Source organism: Peromyscus eremicus, chromosome 3, assembly GCF_949786415.1.
Source record: "Peromyscus eremicus chromosome 3, PerEre_H2_v1, whole genome shotgun sequence".
Classification (NCBI taxonomy): domain Eukaryota; kingdom Metazoa; phylum Chordata; class Mammalia; order Rodentia; family Cricetidae; genus Peromyscus; species Peromyscus eremicus.
Genome location: NC_081418.1, coordinates 45,373,180 through 45,389,743, shown reverse-complemented (window position 1 = coordinate 45,389,743; position 16,564 = coordinate 45,373,180). Strand labels below are relative to the sequence as shown.

The 16,564-nt window shown below is 39.3% G+C and overlaps 1 protein-coding gene across 1 annotated transcript in view; it reads right to left on the bottom strand.

The window, feature by feature from the left end:
• Positions 1-16,564, bottom strand: part of Exoc4 (exocyst complex component 4) — a 755,612-nt gene that overhangs the window by 131,978 nt on the left and 607,070 nt on the right. The window contains exon 13 of the mRNA XM_059257532.1: positions 8,503-8,658. Coding sequence (XP_059113515.1) covers positions 8,503-8,658 — 156 coding nt within the window. The remainder of the gene's footprint in view (positions 1-8,502; positions 8,659-16,564) is intronic.

Sequence of the window (16,564 nt, the reverse complement as noted above, 5' to 3'; positions counted from 1 at the left end):
GAGAGAGAGAGAGAGCGAGCAAGCAAGCGCCCACTATCTACCAGGAGAAGAGAAAAAAGCTATGTGTCATGTGCTCTGGCTTGAGCCGATTCGGGCCTGAATAGCTCCAGCTGTGGGTAACCGCTACGGTTGAGTGCAGCTCTGACCATGTGCAGCCAGACTGGGCCGGGCCTGGGGCCTGTAACCCCTGGCCAAGCCGGCCCGTAACCACCAACAGTTTTTAATAAATTCTTGCCACACGTTGGGCACCAAATGTAGATGAAATTCTAAATGGTCTTATTAAATAACAAACACAGAGCCAAATACAGAGTTAAAAGCCCAAGAGATCTGAGCACTAGCAAAGAGCCAAGACCACCTTATCTTACCACTCACTGCTGTCTTTCCCCTGAGACAGAGAGCGAGAGAGAGAAAGAAAGAAAGCAAGCCAGTAAGCAGCACCCGTCCATGGCTTCTGCATCAACTCCTGCCTCCAGGTTCCTGCCCTGTTTGAGTTCCTGTCCTGACTTCCTTCAGTGCTGAACAGCAATGTGGAAGTGTAAGCCAAATAAATCCTTTCCTCCCCAACTTGTTTTTTGGTCATGGTGTTTTGTCACAGCAATAGAAGCCCTAACTAAGACAAATTGGTACTGGTGTAGTATTGAGGTATTGCTGTGACAATTATATTTCTCACTAAACAGTCTGTTGAAACTGCTAATGTTACTAAACTGATTTTAGACATTTTATTCTGACATGGTTGGGTTCCAATCACATCTTCTTCCCTCCCTAATGTGTTTGGGTTTTGGATTTTGTGTGTGTTTAAAACACGTTTCCTCTGAGAGCACCACTACACACAGAAAGGATCTGCTCACTGCTCGCACCTGTGACTCCCTGACTGCTCACTGCTCACATCTGACACCCTGTCTGCTCACACCTGTGACATCCTGACTGCTCACTGCTCACACCTGTGGCTCCTTGACTGTCTGCTCACTGCTCACATCTGACACCCTGTCTGCTCATACCTGTGACATCCTGACTGTTCATTGCTTACATCTGTGACTCCCTGACTGCTCACTGCTCACATCTGTGACTCCCTGTCTGCTCACTGCTCACATCTGTGATACCCTGTCTGCTCACACCTGTGACATCCTGAATGCTCACTGCTCACATCTGTGACTCCCTGACTGTCTGTTCACTGCTCACATCTGTGACACACTGACTGCTCACTGCTCACACCTGTGACACCCTCCCTGACTCTGCTTCTGCTAGGTAGGAAATGGGAGGTTTATAGGAGGTGAGGGGAGAGGAGAGGACTTGTGAAAGAGATGAGCAGCATAGATGCCTGAGCTGAATTTAGAAAGCTGAGCTGGACAGGCACAAGAAGGAAAGAAGGGACAGTGGGATGATTAGAGGCTACACCAAGAAGAAAAGCTGGGAAGGACCAATAAGGAGGGGTGAAATCATGGCAGAGTGGGAGTCTGAAAACATCTAGTAGGGAAAGAAAAATGGAGGTAAGCAGGCAGGCAAGTGGTTCTTCATCACCTAGCAGGGAAATTCAACCTCTACAAGTCCCATTGCTCGGCCTTAGCCTGGCTCAGCTGCTCAGACTCCATCACAGGCATCCTACCCACTATCATAATGGCTTAAAGTGGCCTTCTCAACTTCAAGGACCAAGATGGACTACATTAGAAGGGCAGATTTTAAAATGTTTTATTAAGACTTCAAATGGGAGAAAGAGAAAGTGTTAAATTAACGCCTAAATGGAAATTATTAAATAATCCCATGATCTGAAATTAAATAAAAATGCAATATATAAAATAACAAATTAATGATTTTAAAATGATATTAATAAAATTATAATTCACAAATAACTGTCTAGGAAGATTAAAATTTTACAACCTGTATGGGAGATTTTATTTTATTTTTCATTTACTGCCCATTTTTTTGCTAATAGGAGCTTTGATATAAGAATAAAGCACTGAATTCAATCATCTTGAATACTGATATGTTTGTATCTGAGTTTCTGGTTAATGGCTATCTCTTTTGTTTAATTTTGAGACTGAAGTCTGCTTCTCACCCTGACTTGTTTGACAACGTCCCACATCTGTCCATGACCTTCATCTTGTTTAATTGAGGAGTGAAAAAAATTTTAGCCAAGCATTTTCTACCCTTGCACTTGTTAATATATTCATGAGTCTGATTCATCTTTCCTTTTCTAATTGCATTTTAAAAGTCATATTAAGCATCCAGAGATAGTGAGATAAGTGGCTGTATTTTACAGACTAATTCGATAGAGCTGAAGTCTTTGCCCACCATTATCATCTCTCTGCTCCTTCAGATTTGTCTAGAGATTTCCAGCAGCTGCAGTTTGCTGAGACTTTTCTATAGTTGTTGCTTACATTATGTTGGGGCCTTTTTAAATTTCAAGTGAAACTTCTCAGAAAATTGTTAATGTTCTACTTTATTCATATTATTTCTGTATCTGAACATATTTCTAGCCTTGCTTCTTTCATAATTGTCTAGTCTGAGCTATGTGAAGAAACCTATCAGGGATAAGAAAGAATTGAAGAGAAAAACAAAGTGGACTAGTTATCACCAGGCAGGGCTGAGGACCAGAACTCGGGCCTTTTCCCAGCTTTATGACGACGAGCTGACTTTTCCATTGCTAAGTTGGTTTTACCCATTTAACACCTATCAAGTACATACTGTGCTTTGAGGATTCCACAGAAGGCAGACAAAAGGCCCACCTCTGCTGCTTTTCTTCTGACTCTTTAAATTAAACATATAGCACAGAAACCAACATGAATAGAAGCTTAAAATTATTAGAATCAACCACTGAGCACTGAAACAATATTTTCCTGTTATTTAATCATCTTGCCTCCAAAATTTCATACAATAAAAAACCCTGACAGTGAATACACCAGTCATCTGATCCTGCAATGAGGTGTTAAAAGGTTATCATCTAGACAACTCAGTTTTAAAAACACAAAAGCATAGCTCTCCCTTAGTCTCTCCTATTCAGAACCGCAGCATTTTCTTCCCCAAATTTAAGCAATTAATTTTACCTATTGTTTACATTTTATCTTTTTTGTATCTTTCTTCCCTTCCTAACAACGATCATCTCTATTTTCTTTGTTTTGAATAGACAAACAGATTACTAAGAGGGAAAGAGAGAAACAATTTAAAACACAGTACTGAGTGTAATGCACTGTTCCTCCCAGACACATCTGGGCACATACTGTTTAAACACTTGCTATTGGAATGGAGAGAATCCACAAAACACAATATATTAATAAATACAATAATAAAAATTATAGAGTCAAAGTGCCATCATGACACATGTCTGTGACATTTGCAAAAAGAAGATCTATCAGTCAAGGTTATGATAATCAATGAAAATGAGGGAGCAAATAAAAAGTCCCAAACTGTACATTCCTGATCCAATTTTAGACTGGCTGATGCAGTGTGGTGGCTCTGCAGGCCAGACTACCTAGGTTTAAACCTCAGCTCTGTCACTTAATGGCTGTGGCTGTGAAGAAGTTTCTTTCTCTCAGTTTCCTCATTTGTTGAATGGGAATGATAACATCTAGAGACTCATAATGCTACCCTATAGTGCCAGGCACTGATGATTCTTATTGTTTTCATTATATTGTTGATCTAGAGAATTACTTTGTATCATTTGCCATCAGTCTGCTGTAATTCAAGACTAATCTGTAGGCTTCGTACTTACTGTTTGATTTTTATCACTTGAACATTCAGATCCTGGTCTACCAATCAAACTTACAAGTTTTCAGGACTGGCTCTAGAGAAATGATTCTTATCCTTTAAAATTCAGGTTTTGGGGGTCTGATTGTAATCTGCCCAACTTCTAGACAGCCCAGCCCTGTCTCTTTTACTTCCACAACATCTTCTTCCTTCTGTTAATTACAGCCCCCAATAGCAACCTCTTTTCATCAGTGGATAGCTATTATCACAAAGGATACACACACACACACACACACACACACACACACACACACACACACACATACACATACACATGATGACAGGTGCAAAGACAATGGGCTAGAGAGCCTGCTTTTAGCTTCTTTGGGAACAAAGAGTATTAGATTTTTTTCCCCCTATTAAAGCCCTAGCTTGACCTAGTTTTTTCTCCTTTTATTCAAAGCTAAACCAGGAAATAATGCATTTTTTTAGTTAAAAAACAAGAATAGAAAAAGGACTCATTTATTAATAAAGAGTGCATAGCCTTTATTCAATGCAAAGGGCACTGGATTCTATATTCATCAGTTCACTAAACAGTCTTCTGAGCTTTAAAAACTAATTACAGGAGAAGAGTGACTTTCAGTCGGTTTTGCTCATGCAGTGCTATATGGTACTTTAATGTGCTAAACCAGGCCCTCTGTCAACTCTGCTACACTGGAATATCAGTGAAGGGTTTCAACTTCTAATTTAGATACAGGATGGGACAGGTTAAAGGAAAGAGCCCATCACATCTAAAGTAAACAGAAATCAAAACTTATTCTCTCTCTCGATTGGTTTTTCAAGACAGGTTTTCATTGTATAGCTCTGGCTACCCTGGAACTCACTTTGTAGACCAGGCTGGCCTTGCACTCAAGAGATCTGCTTGTCTCTGCCTCCCGAGTGCTGGAACTAAAAGTGTGCACCACCACTGCCCAGCAAAAATTTATTCTCTTATGATGCTTTTCAAACCATGTCCACATGCAAAAGTATGAACAAATATCTCAGGCATAAATCAGCAAAATAATCTAGACACTACAGCCAAAAAAACACAAGGACAAGCAAAACTAAACTATGATGGCAGAGTTAGAATAGGGCTTACTTTGATGGTAGATCTTTGGAGGACACTAGCAGAATTTGATATTTTGATCTAGTTATATGGGCATAATGATATATATTTTATTGAGACCAAAAATGAGAAAATATTTATACAATTGGCTTTTCCTTTGATTTTAATATGAAGAGTAGTCTGATTGAATGATCAAACAAGAGTAAAGAAAGCTGGATCCTTAATTCCAGCTGTTCTGAATCCAAGGCAGTGTCAAAAAAAGGCTCCATTCCGGGTTCAGCATCTCTTTTCTATAATAGAACTGTTTCCTTTTACACTGAGCTATGGAAGATAACTAATACAGCTGATTAACAATTTTTCTGCAGGCATATATTACAATTAAATTCTTGTATAAAAATAAACTGAGGAACAATAAGAAGACACATGATTATTTGAAATATCAGTGCAAAAGAAATTATCATCCAGAAATTGCTTGTAATTCAACTACTGAGGTTAATACATACAGTTAAATGAATATAGTTATAAGAGGGAGTAGGAATGTGCTTACTCAGACCACTTGAGAATGTGGCAAAATGATGATTTGACAGTAATTCTGTGAAAGCATACCACCTTGGGGCTTGCTTTCTATATTAAGGTCAGTTGATTGTATCTACTTGAGCGTTAATCAATCCATCAATCATTCATTATCTCTTGTCGTGGTAGATATGGGGATATTTTCTACTATTAAAGTCAAAAGAACATAATCTCAGTTGTGGAAAGTTTAGGTTACAGGGGAATAAAGTTAAAAAATAAGTTTTTTTTTTTTTTTTTAAACATACTGGAGAACCAGTCAGTACATCAAAGTTTCCAAGGAACATTCCTCTGTGACTTTTGTATAAGCAAACGTCCTTACACAAAATGTTCAATCCATAAAATAAACTATAAACTGTACTTACATACTATGGACAGTGAGTGGACAGTCTCTCTAGTGAAAGACTGCACGGAGCAAGTAATAAGGCAATTTGTCAAGTGGGAGGAGACCGGTTTATCTGTAACAAAGGAGTAATAACCTGGTATACAGATCACTCCCACAAATTACTAGGAAAACCCTCCATAGAAAACATAATTAAAATTAAGCAACAGATTTGGAAAACACACACACACACACACACACACACACACACACACACACACACACACACACCCACACACACCATGAAGGTCAATAAATATATAAAAATACACAGGAAATTGCTCACCCTAATCCATGAAAGAAATGTACACTAAATGACATCAAATTATCTCAGCGCATGTACTAGAATGTCTGCTATCAACAGATGGAAGATACCCAGTCCTGATAACACACAGGCCAACAGAAACTCTGACAGACCACTGTGATGGTGCAAATTTCTAGGCCTACTTTGTTTTCTAATTTTTAAGACATTTATTTTAAGTTGTGTGTGTGCATGTGTGATGTGTGAGTGTGGGTGTGAGGCCAGAAGAAGGTGTCAGGTCCTCTAAAACTGGAGTTACAGTCAGTTGTGGGTGCTAGGGATAAAACTTGGGTACTCTGCAAGAGTAGTTTGTGTTCTTAACGGCTGAGTCGTATTTCCAGCTCCTTAGGAATACTTTAGAAAACTGATATTGTGGACCCCTCAAAACTTGCACACACTATTACCCAGCAATTCAAGTCCTGACATATATTTAATAGACATGCATACACATTTCACTTCAACATTTAATTGTTGTGGAATATTACTTTAACTATGTAAAGGTATGCTACATTTGTTTATGCTGCATTTAATGATATAAAGATGTACTACATTTGTTTATGTTGTATTGGTTTAATTATGTAAAGATGTGTTGCTGTTTTATCTTGCCTGCCTAAGGCACTTGATTGGTTTAATAAAAAGCTGAATGGCCAACAGCTAGGCAGTAGAATGATAGGTGGGGCTGGTGGGCAGAGAGAATAAGTAGGAGGAGAAATCTAGGCTGTGGTAGGGAGAATGAGGGAGAAAGAAAGGGAGATGCCCAGTGCCAGCTAGCCAGGCAGCTGCCAGCCAGACACAGAAGAAGCAGGAAAAGTAGGACATACAGAAGGAAAAAAAGGTGAAAAGCCCAGAGGCAAAACATAGATGAAGAGAAACAGGTTAAATTAAGGTACAAGAGCTAGTGGGACAAGCATAAGATAAGGTCAAGCATTCATAACTAATAAGTCTCTGTGTCTTTATTTGGGAGTTGGTAGGCAGCCAAAAGAAAGCTTGCTACACTTAATATCCTACGACTTTTCAATTTTAACTATATATAAGCTAGTATCAGAAAAAGTTACCTACTGTCAGTGAAAATACGCTATACAGGCATAAAGACAGTTATATAGGTGTGAAGACAGTTAACTTTACGAACAGTAAAGACTTACTATCTGGATTAGTTACTTTCTGTTGCTGTGATAAAGTACCATGACCAAAAGCAACCCATGGATGGCAGAGTTTATTTAGGTTATGGTTCTAGAGGGAGAATTCATAACGGCTGGGGAAGCATGGCAGCAGAGGGCAGTAATAGGAAGCTTAGAGATCACATCTTCCACCACAAACACAAAGCAGAGAGAATGAACTGGAAATGACACAAAGTTATGAGCTCTTAAAGCCTGCTCCTAGGCTGCACCTTCTAACCCCCAAACAATGACATCAACTGGGGACTAAGTATTCAAATACCTGAGTACATAGAGGACATTCTCATGCAAGCCACATTATCTACAGTTTCAATCTACATTCTGACAGACAGAGATGAGTTTGTTGTTGGATCATAAACTGAAAGTAAGACAATATCCATTACTTTTGAAAATTATTTATTTTGAGTTTTGGTCTTTGCTGTTTCTCCTTTTTTCCTTTGTGACTCTGGATCTCAGATGGCCAGGCCAGCTTGGAACTCACTATGAGGTGAAAGGTAAATGAATTCCCAATGCTCTTGCCTCCACCTCCTGAGTGCTGGGATTCCAGATAGGCCTCACTTTCCCAGCTCTTGGTCTTTGCTTTTCAAAAGGGCTTTTATTCTATTGTACCACCTATTTTTCCCTCAGATAAACAAAAGGTAATAAGAATGAACCTAATTTTAACATGATGAAGCACTGTTGCCCTCGTTTATCTACTTTACACAGTTAAATGGTGACATGGGTGAAAACAGTTCACTCTTGCAAGCCAGATGTAGGAAAACATGCAGTTTCATAAGATCCCATGGGTTAAGTAAAGAAATTGTACAAAGACAATTGTTGGGTGATAATGTTAAAAGAGAGACCTTACTTTTGTCAAAACAAGCAGAAATAGTAGAGACAATCCAGTCTGTGTGAATGAACATGGAAATTACAGAACATGCTTGGAATGCTATGACATACCCTGAGCCAAACTTTATCTTACTATCAGTGTGTCAAGGAACAGGGTCAGTAGAGCAGAGCTGAATGAATGAATGAGCAACTGATTATACTGTACCTGTATATAATCTGAGACATATTAGCCCAACTTGGCAACGCTTAGATTGGGTTCACAGCTCCTCCTTGCCGACATTTGAGCCCAAGGCACACTTTCATGAGAAAGGAAGTATGTGAGGAGGAAAACAGATTTTTCAAGTTCAAGTAACTGCTGCTTGATCTTTAGAATCAGCACCCTTTCATTTGAGTAAGGATTTGTGGAAGGCATGGGGTTTTCCTCCCTCTGTCTAACATAGCTTAGAGAATAGACATTTACCTTATAAAGTCTTCTTCCTCTTCCCTCTTGGGCCTCAGCTGTTTGGGCTGAGCCATGTTAGTCCAGTTTGGCAGTGATTTCAAGAGTCTGCTGATATCATCATCTTTTGCCCAAGATGCACTGATGACGAGTTTCTCTTCCGACTGGACAATGCCCCTGAAATGGCCACAAAGAAATGGACAATTTAGAGTCATACACAGTGAGTGTTTTCTTCTGCTTTTGCTATAGAAAAAGATGGTATGCCCATCTCTCTCTTAACACAGTTTATTACCTGTGCTGGAAGCAGCGATATCTCTTCCTGGGTCACACTGCTGGGAAATGCCACTCTCAGATTTCATTTTAGGTTTCCAATTTGTTGAATAAGCTAATAATATTGATTGTCCATCTTATAATTGTTAATATCTTATGTAGAACACAAATGTATGGAAAAGTTTAGTTGGACCTTTTAAAAAATATTCAAAAAATAAAAAGTAGGACAATCATGTTTTTAAAATGCTATTTAAATGACCAAACAGTGGTATCTGAATGGTGACATAAGTGTTACAATAGATTGTTTTCTGACTTTTGGGTTTATGCTATCAATTAGTTCTATGTGAAAGTAGCTTTTGAATGATGGACAAATATCCCTCTATTCAAAACAAACCTACCGTCATAAAGAAAGCCTGTGCCCCAAATGTCAGGCAGGGAAAACCTTTGATTACAGATAACTCTACTGGGCTTTGGCTGGTGACCTAGAGTTGACAGGCTTCTAGTCTTTTAATAGGGCCCATGGGTTCATTATTAATGCTGCCCTTACTAGAATGTACCTGAAAAGTCACCTTAAATGTTCTATTTCAACTTAATTAAAAAGTTTCTCTTTCTACTCAATATTTCTGCCACCAAAGCTGATTTTAAGGGTCTAAAAATTCTCATCAGCAGTCCTTCCTGACAGAAGTGACATTTACTTATGGAATGTTCATGAGCTGGACATTCTTCTGATGACGATGATCAAATCTCTGGTCTCCGGAAGCTTCTTACATCACAGGCATGGATACCTTTCAGTGCTAAGCATCACACTGAGATACAGCATACATTTTCAGATAAATATAAATGGTGCATATGTACCTATAAGAAAAGTGCCTTCACCCAACAGACAATTCACTATGCACAGGCAAGAAAAGATGAGGCCTACAAACCTTGACTCCTTGCAGCCTGACCAAAGGTATCATGGTTTCATATTGCAACAATACTGCCCTGGTTCTTTTAAAATAAGCTAGACTAGGGCAATTTTTCTAGCTTACTTCAAGCAGAAATGTTCTGATAGAAACTGTTTTCAGAAATAAAAACTATAACAGCAGAGTCTTCTTCCCCGCCCAGTCTTTCAAATTACTCTCATGGGTGGGTGCCCCTTATTCTTATTTCTCCTTTATTTCCTTCCAAGTTTCTACCATTTCACTTTGTTTGTTTGTTTGTTTGTTTTCTGAGACAAGGCTTTTCTGTAGCTTTGGTATCTGTCCTAGAACTCTCTCTGTAGACCAAGCTGGCCTTGAACTCACAGAGATCTGCCTGTCTCTGCCTCCTGAGTGCTGGGAATAAAGGCATGGGCCAACACCACCCAGCTACACTCTCACATGCAAATCTTATAGCATGATACCACCTCAGATGTATAACATTCCATTTCAGGCAAGTCCTGAATAGTCTTTGGCAAATTGAAAAATGTGTCCTCTCCATATTTAACTTGGTGGCCATTTAAAACACTTATCTTGTAGATCCTCATTGGTCACCTCTACATCTTTTATATCTGACAGAGAATGGAGAGCACATATTACACACTTGAGTTTCTCTCTTCAGCAGGCATATTCAAATACATTTCATCTTCCTTTCTTATCCTGCTCTTTCTTCCTATATGTCACATGTCTCTCCACAATGCATTTTCCTAGTCTCTGTTTTCTAAATAATGGACACATGATTTTCTCCCTTGACCCAGAATTCCTCTCTTCCAAAGTTCTTCTCTCTGCTTTAAAAACATCCCATCAAATGATCGGATAGAGCATCTAAGTTTCCTGGTTGCACTCATGGATGATCCCATCCCTTGTACAGCTTCTGCACAGATGAAAGCTCCACCTTTTTGCATTGCAGGCTGAAGTGTCCTCTTTTCCTTTTTTGCCTCTACGTGTAGTTTGATATCTTTGTGGTCCTCTCAGTATCAGCCTTTACTTTCCTGTGGCTTTTAATTCCTTTTTCAGTCGGGGAATATGGAGAATTGGCTTCTTTTTGAGTTTGATTACCAATTAGAAATACTTTTAAAGCTAAAGATTTTTACCCATTTTGTATATGTTAGAAGGAGGAAAAGGGCTTCCTAAATCTATTTTCTCCACATTTTTGACAGGTAGTTAAAATTTAGTCTTAAGCCAACTGCAGTAATGGTTCTCAAACCAGCCTTCCCATGATGTTGACCTACCTTATTGACATGTCTTAAATCTTAAGGCTCTTTGACTGTTCTGAAGCTTCTAATGTTTTATTTCTCTTTTCTTTTCTATATCTGCTTTTTCTTTTTATATTATTTCCTCCTGGTTCTATTACTGCTACCTGAATCCATTTGGGAGCCAAAATGATAGCTCCTTTCCTGTGCCCACACCTTACATGCTAAGTCCCTCAGGCCTATGCATTTCTCACTTGGGCAATCTTGTCTTCTGGATAGATTGATGACTCCTCCATCACATCTCTGGGGAAGCATCACTTCTCATTCTTGTTCCTACATTTGAAAGGTTAACTAGAGAATCCTTAGTGGACAGTTTCACCAATATTTCAAAGTAAATGAATCAAAAGGAATCCAGTCATTTCCATTTCTCTCTTTCCCATTAGAAACCTGGCATGCCCTATTCTAGCCATGCTGTAATCCAATCAGGAATATGCTCTTCTTAATCACCAACAGTGACCATATCCTATTAGTACCACATCTTTAATATCTTATGAATAGTCATTTCCTGTCCAGACTCACTGCCATTAATTGACATTTAAGCCCTAATCATTTCTCATGTGGACTTGGCAATGACTCAGGGCCTGGGCTTCTTGCTTGGAGTTATGAGACCATTAGTCATGCTTATCCTGGCAGAGGGGTCATCTCTGTAAATTAAAATACAATGCTAGTCCCCTCTTCAGAACCAGACAGCAATGTGTGAACATCTACCTGTTATGTGATACCTCCTTTATCCCTGCTCACTATTCCAGGCCACTCCCCCATGCAGGTTGGCATACTGGCTGTACATCCTATCCAGAAAGATAGTTCCGAAGTTCCAAAGTGGGATGTACTGTTTCCCTCCTTTATGCTATCATATCCTGTGTGTATGTTTTTACTCCCTAAAGGTTACTTGGGCTCCGTCCTTGCTATTGTTGTGTGCATCTTTTTGTGTTCCACTCTCTTATGCTAGAGGTTTTTGGCCTTGACTGTGCACTAGAATCACTTAGGGGAGCTCTTAAAAACAAACAAAGAAATAAACAAAAATAAAAAACAAAACACAAAACAAAAAAAGAAAAAGAAAAAAACCTGGATGCCCAGGCCATATCCAGGACTAAACAAATCAGAAACTGTGTGTGGGAGCAGCATGGAGGACGTAATCTTTAAATTTCTCAGGTGATCCAAACTGCATGCCAGGGTCATAAATATCTCCCCCTCACTGCTTTTTTTAAAACAAACAAACAAACAAACAAACAAACTGGGATCACAAACTTAATGAATGTGCTGAGGATAGTTAATTTCTTGTCAGGTTTTTTTTTAATCTTAGTACCTAGCATGATACCTGATAAATGGAAGGTTTGTAAAAACTGAACAAGAAATAAACATAAGACTTCTTTCACTAGTCTGGATAACTCATTCAAATATCTGAGGCCATTTTAGCAGGTTCCCTTTCTCTGTACTTAACTCAGACCAGTCACTAAGCCAGTGATTTTCAGCCAAAGCATAGGTTTATTCTATGCCTCTCTAAATCACTAAGATCAGAAGTCATGGATTAACGAACATATGTGTCTCTCACTAAAAACTCAACAGAAGAAAAGTCCTCGGAACAGAAAACAAATAAACCAAGGAACAATTGTTGACAATCCTTGCCCTGTGCTCCACTTCCTCCTAGGTGGTCTATTATGTGGAAAGCCTCCTCAAAACCCTGCTTTCTCTGTGAGGAGTTTGTTGACCATGACAGCATACAACGATTTCTCTCTTTGGAAAAGACACAAAGCACAAACCTTTGCTTTTATATGGATCGCCTACCTCATTCTATACAACGAAGTTGGCCTGTGGATCATACCTGCTCACCAGTTGTCTTTTTATGTCCTAGAAGCCATTTAAGGTTGTCATTTTTAAATTGTTTCCAAAAAGTTAAAGAGTAATATTTGTAATGTGGGTAAATTATTTGTAAAGTAAATGTCAATGTCATACTCACAAGGAACCTTAGCTGAGTAGTTCAGTTCCCTTTAGAGCCACATTAGAGGTCAAATACTGCTTTGCAGACTTAGAAGCCCAAGCCAAACTCACTTTTCCAATTCTTAAATCCTGAGCCTGTCCACAGAAAGTGATTGTATCCATACCTGTGAGATGATATTATACATTTTGGAGGGGTGTGGCTACAATCTTCTGTTTTAGTATTTCATGGATCAAAAGAAACAACATCTAAGATGTTCACTGTGTTAAAGGTACCCAGATTATTTACTTAGGTCTCTTAAAAACACTGCTTTGCTCTACAAAGTTCAACATTATATTACTACCTGAGAAATGGTAATCTTAATTAATCCAAATGTTAATATATATATTGCTCTCAATAAGCAGTATATTAATTCATAATGGAATAAAGATAAAACCAAAAAAGCAATTCCAAATACCTAACCTGAAATACTGACATCCTGCAGGAAATAATTACCCTAAAGGAAATTTTTCATTCAAATGGCAACTGTCTTTATTAGTTTTTCATTTTGTAATGAAACAAATCAGGTGGGTTATAAAATTCCAGAACATATCTAAATAGCTTCAAAAAAGGACCCCAGCATTTCCAACAATTATTCTGTAAGAGGAATGGGGTTAATCATTCCAACCAGAAACCATAATCTACCAATTAATTCACAGTTCGATAGGCAGCAGACAGAGCCATCTGTATAACTATTTGTATCCTTCCCAGAGGGGAGAGGAAAGTAGGTGTGTCTCTTGAAACAGGTGATGGGTTGCCATGAGAAGAGTCTACCCTCCAGACATGGCTGAGTGGATTTCATTCAGAAAACATCTGCTGATGTCAACCGGCTCATATGTACACTTCTCGCTCACTGGAACAGTTGGGAAGTGCAAGTGTGCACAGTCCCTAGACACAGCTGGGGTGGTGGGGCTTTCATTAGGTACACAACCAGGGGCAGGTGGGGCTAATTGGATTCAATGGTTTTGTGACAGCCAGGGCATGATGTTTACTTTCCCAGACTGAATCTTCCAGACACTTCAAAAACTAGAAGCCAAGTTAGACAAATGAACCAAGGACAAGTCTAGCTCAGATGAAGCTGTGGTGTTAGTCCAGTTTATAGACTAGCAATGATTGTGCATGCATCAAACCAAACTTGAGTGCAACACCACTCAACCAAACAAGTGATAATGACAGTTAGGGATGCAGGAAGAGTTAGCATCATGCTGCAGAAGAAAACCAAACAAAACCAACAGTTGTAAAATACTAGCTATTGATAGGTTCTATGAGAGTGGAAGTCACTGTTGTGGGTTGTGCATCCACTGCTGGGCCTGCCAGGCCCCACTGCCAGCTCCAAGTCTATGGTCTGGTTAAACTCAGTGGATCACCAAACAAAACAAACAGACATGAATGTGAGCAAGAAATTTTCGGGGTTAGGGAGTAGATGGGGATGGGGGAGGATAGGGGTTGAATGATCAGCATGCATTAAATAGGCACATGAAAGTGTCAAAGAAAAAATACGATTAACTGAAAGAAGGGAAGGAGGAAACTGAAGAAGAGGGAGAAGAAAAAGAGAAGGGGAGGATGGAGATAATAATAGTAATCATAATAAGGCTGGACCATAATACTTAAGAGATAGAAATACCAGTAGGTCTTTAGGTTCCTCATAGAGCTGTAGGTGGGTGTGTCTTAGCTAAGGTTACTACTGTTGTGATGAAACACCATGACCAAAAGCAAGTTGGGAAGGAAAGGGTTTAGTTCACTCATGGTTCCATATAATAGGCCATTGTCAAAAGCAGTGGGGGCAGAAACTCAAGCAGAGCAGGAACTGGGAGGCAGGAGCTGATGCAGAGGCCCCAAGGAGTGCTACTTACTGGCATGCTTTCCAGGGCTTGTCCAGCCTTTCTTATTCAACCCAAGACCACTGGCCTAGGGGTGGCCCCACCCACAGTGGGCTGGGTCCTCCTACATCAGTCACTAATTAAGAAAATACCCTACAGGCTAGCTTACAGCTGGATCTTATGGAAGCATTTTCTCAATTGAGGCTCCCTCCTCTCTGATAACTGCAGCTTGTGTCAAGTTGACATAAAACAAGCCAGCACAGGATGCATACTTCTTCCCAGGAGACACAATCTAAGAAGCATGTGGCGACAGTGCAGGCAGTCCATGGCAAACAGTTAAGCGGACTCTAGGGAAGGAGGGCTTGGATCTGAGTGTTTGCAGAAGGTAACTCTTGAAGATAATTTAATAATAATCTTCAAAGAGTAAGTTTGCATGATACTGTTCCTAAGTGACTGACTTTTTAAGAAAAAGAATTACACTGTAGCATAGGCAGTGGAGCAAAAATTAATGTGAAATGTGCTTCAACTGTCAATGTTCAGATTTTCCTTTGGTAAACAAATTTAAATAATTCTATGTTTGAATATCCTTAAGATGTTTATAGAAAGTCCAGGTAGCCACTTTTAAACTTCCCATGTCCTCTTACTGCACTTAGGATAAAATCCTAATCTCTGGTTTTAAGATCCTTTATCAAGGGCTCTTAATCCTAGCTACAAATTAAAATACCCCGAAAACATTTAAACATATCTACCAGGCTCCCAGTCAGAAGCTGGGCCCCGACTGGGCATAAAAGTGCTCACACCATTCATCCTACTGTGTAGCCAGAGAAGAGCCAGGATCTGCCTGCTGTCTGACCCCTAGTCCGTCTCCTCACGTCGGCTTCTGTCCCTGCCTGGAAAGTCGTTCCACTTCTCCACAGCCTTCCTTCCCATCCTTCACAGCCAAGCTCAAGCGGCACAGCCTCAGTGAGGTCTTCCTTACCCAGAAAACGTGTTTTGCAAAATCAGATCATTCTTATTACTGAAGCCCACTTTTCCCTTCGTCACTAGATCATTATCTGTCTCTTTCCATTAGAAGGGAAAAGCCATGATTGCAAGAACTCGCCTCACAGATTCATTTCTCTAAGTTGAGCCCTCAGTATACCACTGCATACCCAATTCTTTTGTACTATAAATTGACAAATTATAATTTTACACATTCATAGAGTACAAAGTCATACTATGATTTATGAATATAACATATCCACCATTAAGACACATCATTTTTCTGAGGACAACATTTCAAACTTAGTCTTAATGACTCTGAGCACTGACAATACATTTCAACAAGGATGGGAGAAGCCTTACTTTTTCATCTAATGGAGGCTTTGTACCATTTACCATCACTACTCCAACTTCCCCTCCTCCAACCATCTGGTAACCACCCTTCCACCCTCTCCTCACAGACATGAGGATATGTCTTTGTGTCTGCCTTATTGTCCTTAGCATAGTATTTTTCTATTCCATCTGTGTTGTCATAGATGACAAAATTTCTTTTTAAAAAGCTAAATAGAAACTCTTTGTGGATATGCACCACATTTTCTTTATCCATTCATCTGTTGATGGACACTTGGGTTGATTCCATAATTTGGCTATGTAAACAGTGTTTTAGTGAACAAGGACTGCAGACATCTTTTTGACATACTAACTTTAATTTGGGGAGTAAACATCCAGAAGTGGTATCACTAGATACAATTTTATTTGTAGTTTTTTTTTTTTTTTGAGGAGACCCATTTTGATTTTTCCACAATGACAACACCAAGTTATACT